The 6,000-nt window shown below is 37.2% G+C and overlaps 1 protein-coding gene across 2 annotated transcripts in view; it reads right to left on the bottom strand.

Moving 5' to 3' along the window:
* Positions 1–594: 594 nt before the first annotated feature.
* LOC138711699 (alpha-tocopherol transfer protein-like) overlaps positions 595–6,000 on the bottom strand; it is a 190,140-nt gene continuing 184,734 nt past the window's right edge. Inside the window, exons 5-6 of one of the 2 annotated variants that reach the window (XM_069842843.1) lie at positions 5,247–5,352; positions 595–2,655 (exon numbers count right to left, since the gene is read on the bottom strand). In XM_069842843.1, coding sequence (XP_069698944.1) covers positions 2,504–2,655; positions 5,247–5,352 — 258 coding nt within the window. In that variant the 3' untranslated portion in view covers positions 595–2,503. The remainder of the gene's footprint in view (positions 2,656–5,246; positions 5,353–6,000) is intronic. The other variant, XM_069842839.1, reaches the window with a different exon arrangement.

The raw sequence follows: 6,000 nt of genomic DNA, 5'->3' as shown, positions 1-6,000 counted from the left end.
CCATCGAGTGCTAGCTCGTTGCGTATTTCACATCGATGCTTGTGAAATGTTCGTTATTGGTTGTAATGAAAATGTTAATGGCTAAAATACAATAATTGGAATAATAATATTTTACTAGAGACATAGAAAAATTAAGTTTGCTTTAATGAAATTTATTGATCACGTTTTATTTGCAATTCTGGTGGGATTATTATTGCTTAGGCCTACTTTTTTTTCCAAGGATATGTTTTTAATTATAGCTGTTAATTTTGTTGTTATTTTTATTTGTTACTTTACTATAGACGTAGTAAAAGTTTGTTACAATAAAATTTATTGATCATGTTTTATTTCCAATTCTGGTGTGATTATTATTGCTTAACCTCATCCCACTTTGTTAACTACGTAAGCCTACACTACAAGTACCGGTACACGTAAGTTACTCCATTAATTCATATTTCCATTATTATTGTTGTAAAGGGAAATGCAAATTAATATTTATTGGTTTCATAGTTCATTATCGCTATAATCTTGAATGAGTGAGGCGATTATAGTAAATTTCAGTTCGTTTTGTATAAACAAAAATAATATTAACCTATTTCTTGCAGGTATCTTCGAGTTTATGGTGGAATTTAATATACTTCATTAAAATAATAAATTAACTTTATGCATTTAATATTTCAATAATGGAAGGAAGGTGTTAATTTTTCGAAAAGAACACAACGAAAGTGTAACATATTTTGTCGTCTACTAGGAGAGAGATCTGCGATGATGAGGCGATAGTAGCGATCCTAGTGGTGGGCAACTACCCATATTTGCATTTTTACTACATATTGAGCTTCGCGACTGTATATAGTAGACTGTGATATGGCACTATGCATCATAACTCTTAAAGTAAGTATTTGCGGAAAAAGTTGTATAGAACATTTTAGTTTTATTTTTACCTCTACATTACACCCACAAAATTTTTACATTTATTTATGAATCGCCCTGTAAAATTGTTCATGTTTATGAGAAAAAACATGTCCACATACGTGCAGTAACGGTCAGCGCGTCTGGCCGCGAAACCAGGTGGCCCGGGTTCGATTCCCGGTCGGGGCAAGTTACCTGGTTGAGGTTTTTTCCGGGGTTTTCCCTCAACCCATTATGGGCAAATGCTGGGTAACTTTCGGTGCTGGACCCCGGACTCATTTCACCGTCATTATCACCTTCATCTCATTCAGACGCTAAATAACCTAAGATGTTGATAAAGCGTCGTAAAAACCTACTAAAAAAAAAGGAAAAACATATGGAACCAATGTTAATCACTAGCTTAGATCACGGTGTACCTGATCAGGTTATGAGCTAAAATCATTCTGTCTGTACAGATATTCTGAAAGTGATATTGAGGTATACAGGAAAGAGATATGAAGTGCACCTTATATTCTTTTTCTGTCAACATTTGGTTAATTTAACAACAGATCAGTTTGCAGATGATGTTGCTGTTCTGTGCAAAGATTCATGTGAAATGGCAGCTAATAAATTGCAACAGTTTTTACATTTAGTGGATGTATCGTGTAACAACTGGAAAGTTAAAGAGAACCCTAGCAAATGCAATGTTATTCAGTTCACCTATAAAAGAAACACTGAAAATCAATCCATCACTCTATAAGGTGAAGAAGTATCACGTGCTGAGTCGGTGCGGTACCTAGGTCTGTACTCGGAATACACATATAAGCAACCTAGTGAATAGACTCCGACATAAATTATATCAAGTTAAACATCTGTTGAAGGGTTCATCACCACTGCCCCTACACTTGAAAAGACATTTCTGATTGATCAGACCTATATGGATGTATGGCTGTGGTATATGGGGATCTGCATCCAATTCCATAATCAGACGAATTCAGACAATACAGAAACGGGTCCTTCGTCTAATCGTGGATGCACCCTTGTACAACCTACACAAAGACTTGAACATGCCTACAGTTGAAACCACCCTGCGCAGGTCCTACATACGACTTCATCACTCAATGGTTAACCATCAAAATGAACTGCTTAATACCATCCCAGAACAACTTCCACCGCCTCGTCAAATAAGAAGATTAGAAGGAAAAAGACACTCAGATCTGTTGTTTGAAGATTAACATTTTTGTTTGTTTCACATTTTGCCAGAGGACAGTCATGACTGCAACCTCCATACATGTTTCTTGTGTGTTTTATAGCACATTATTTATAATTTTTAAGCACAATTGTATTGTACATAATTGTATAATAGAGTTTTCTCATGATAGAAAAATAAACATTTCGTTTGTAATGGGCTTAATAATTGATGAAGGTTTCATTACTAAGGACCTATAAGAGTTAAGAATAATTCTTTCTCCCAGTAAACAAAGCATAATTTGTTGTACGTATTACCATTAATAACTCATTTTTCGCATTTTTGGACTTAATACCTCTTCCTGGTAAGCCTATGATATTCTGTTACATTTGTTGAAATAAATTAATAATTTACTTGTCAGTGAAAACTATAAAATTTAACTTCAATTTAGTCAACATTGAGACTTCTGAAGGAGCCCTCAAAACCGAACAGATCTCCAGAGTCGAAGTCACCTCCTTGCCGTTTGCTCTCGTCAGACTTGAAGTTCTCGTGATGCAGGAACCAGTCGTGGTAGCTGTCTACTTTCTTAAGCCACAGATCTGAAACAGTCCCAGAAAGACGCTAGACAGGAGCAAAAAACAGAAATGTGGAAATGATTTAGATACACATTTTGTTAACTTAGTTGTTTTGATGTAATAATGGGTTTGAATGGAAAGACATGCGGATTTGTAGGTAGCAAAAATGTGTTTTAGGTACCTAAAAGAAGCTCTTTAGTGCCTCATTTATGCTTTACAATTGATACATGAACTAGACTTTAAATGTATAGAATAGGAAAACACGATAGATATTATTTTAAAGAAATAATGCAATATTAACCACAGAATAAATATGGGAAATGCCTGTTATTATTCGGTTGAGAAGCTTTCATCATCTAGTCTTCTGTCATATAGTCTGAAAGTTAGAATTTATAAAACAGTTATATTACCGGTTGTTCTGTATGGTTGTGAAACTTGGACTCTCACTTTGAGAGAGGAACATAGATTAAGGTTCTTAGGAGAATATTTGGGGCTAAGAGGGATGAAGTTACAGGAGAAAGTTACACAACGTAGAGCTGCACGCATTGTATACTTCACCTGACATAATTAGGAACATAAAATCCAGACGTTTGAGATGGGCAGGACATGTAGCACGTATGGGCGAATCCAGAAATGGATATAGAGTGTTAGTAGGGAGGCCGGAGGGAAAAAGACCTTTGGGGAGGCCGATAAGTAGATGGGAAGATAATATTAAAATGGATTTGAGGGAGGTGGGATATAATGATAGAGAATGGATTAATCTTGCTTAGGATAGGGACAGATGGTGGGGTTATGTGAGGGCGGCAATGAACCTGCGGGTTCCTTAAAACCCAGTATGTAAGTATGTATGTAAGTGTATGTATACAATATTAACAGGTTAGGAAATTTGACAAAGACAAGAAACGCAAAATTAGACCTATACAGCTTAGTTGTAAACTGTAAGAAATTGTATTATAGGGTGCTATGCATAGACATTTCGCTAGCCCGTGCTACTAGCGTGCTAAACTAGCCCCGGCTATCCACTGATTACTTGTACAGAATTCATATCATATCATATATCATATCATATCGCTAACACTGGTTTCTGAATACGAAAAACGTTAATTCGCTTATCATCCACCGGAAGCCCGCGCTAAGGATGTCTATGAATACGGCCCTTAATGTCTAAAGTGTATTTATGTAGTGATTAAATTTTGTCGAGGGTACAGGTCCTTCACTTAAAATTATATATATATATATATATATATATATATATACACACACATACTTATATTATATAATTGCATTTAAAATACCACACAAAAATTGTTTCATCTTTTTAGACCATAGTTTGCTTCGTAATAAATTACTAAAGTCTTCTCTAAGTGTAAGAGAGAAGAATTTTGGCGCTTGTCTATGAAAATATTTTATAAGTTGAAAGTGATAAACTTTGGATGTTGTTACAAGGAAAGGGAGGATGAAAACGTCACAAACGTTTATAAAGGCATGGACTTATGCTATTCCTTGTAAATGGAAGGTGACTCTGCCTTAGCAGCTAACATGTGAAGAAATGTGAATTTCATAAAGGAGGCGACTTGGGCTGTTGTTTTATTTGCGACCTCAATTGGATTCTTCCGGTTTCTTCTGCAAATTTACTTTAACTTTATTCCATTATTTCATTCGTTCATTCTTTAATTTTTCCATTCAATCAATCAATCATTAAATCTGGTGGATTCATATTATTGCCATGTCATCCAAACTTCTCTGAATATTGTGATAGCCGAGAGTCGATCGCGCGTCCCACAGAGGGCGGGGAGCGCGAGAGACGTGCAACGCGGCGAGGGAGGTTGCGCGCGCATCTGGTGCATGGGTATTTGCGGTGTGGTACGAAGCAAAGGGGACGAAAAACTGCAGGTGCTTCGCTGTGCAAGGTGAAAGGGGGGACGAAAAATCCCGAACAGAATCGTCCAGGAAAAAGGAACGAGAACAGAAGTCTATAGAAGTAGAAATTTCGAGCATGGTAGTTTCTGGAAACTATGGTTTAGGGTTTAGTGATAAAAAGGAGACGCGTAGGAGTCGGTCAGTTTTTGTTGGTATTGGGCAGCGAGTTCAGCTTGTGAAATCAGCAGCGCCCAGGAGTCTAGGGTTCGACACGCGAGTGAACTTGAACAGCGTCCAGGCGGTAGCAACGCAGTTGGAAGTCTTGAGTTCGAGTGCAGTGGAGTGTCTCCGGAAGTCTTGAGTTCGAGTGCAGTGGACTGTCTCTGGAGATCTTGGATTCGATATACGTTGAACTTGAGTGAATGAGCTAGAAGAACTAGCTAAGACAAGCGAACTGAGAACTGACAGTTTTGTGTTGTAAATAGTGCTTTGTGAACATTAGTTGAGATTAGGAGTACATTGTTGTTCTCAATAATCCAAGTGAATTAATTGTCATTGTCGTCTGTGGAGCGCAATAACAAAAACTGTGTTGACGGGAGTGTTTAAATTCAGAAATATAGAAAGTCATTAATTTTGTGACATTAAAAGTTAAATTATTGTTTGAATTAAAAGTCACAATATCTACATTCATGTTAAAACTCTCAGTTTGGAAACTACTTACTACTCCGAGGATTTTGTGATTGTAGAATACTTACTCCAGTTCTCTTGCAATGAACCTCCTGTTCCACCCAGATCATCGGGAAGGCACATTCTCGGTACTTGTTTACTGAACTCTGTGAGATCATTTCCATGAACATGAATCTGGAAATTGTGTTATACATTTTTAGTACTATTCACAATTGTGTTGTTTTAATTATGAGATGGTTAACAAACTACAGAAAAGGGAGGCGATAAATATTTATTCAAATGCTACACAAAGTAATTTATTAGGCTCCAAATTCTAGCTACATGAAGACTGAAGTTAAAGACACATTGATTATACTGGGTGTTCATTTCAAAGTGTGTCATGACGTCACTGTTGTGAGTCAACGATTTGAAGCGAGTTTCAGCTTTTATGTCAGAGAAATTGCCTATTAATCAAGGCGTTCAATCTGAACTTGAGAACGTGTACGGTGTAACTTGAACGTCGTAGCAACAGATGGCGGTCTGTACGGTTTGTGTGCTACCATAACCTCTTTCGAACTGTGTTTTGCGCGGGTAAGTCGTACGCAGGGTATTTGTTATCATCCGTTGTATACCGCAACATTCCACAACGTTTCACAACACAAATCAAATGCTCCGTGTCCATGTTGCCCGTCCAAGTTAATGTCAACAAATTCGTAAGTAATCGCCTTAATCCTCTCGCCATATCCCGACAGTAAGGAAAAACTCACCTCAGTACGTGTTTCCAAACAGTTCACATTCCTGCCACTACCGGCGTTACCGCACGTATCGGTACGTACTTCCAGA

Source organism: Periplaneta americana, chromosome 13 (genome assembly GCF_040183065.1).
Source record: "Periplaneta americana isolate PAMFEO1 chromosome 13, P.americana_PAMFEO1_priV1, whole genome shotgun sequence".
In the NCBI taxonomy this organism is placed as follows: domain Eukaryota; kingdom Metazoa; phylum Arthropoda; class Insecta; order Blattodea; family Blattidae; genus Periplaneta; species Periplaneta americana.
This window is presented reverse-complemented; position numbering and strand designations above follow the sequence as displayed.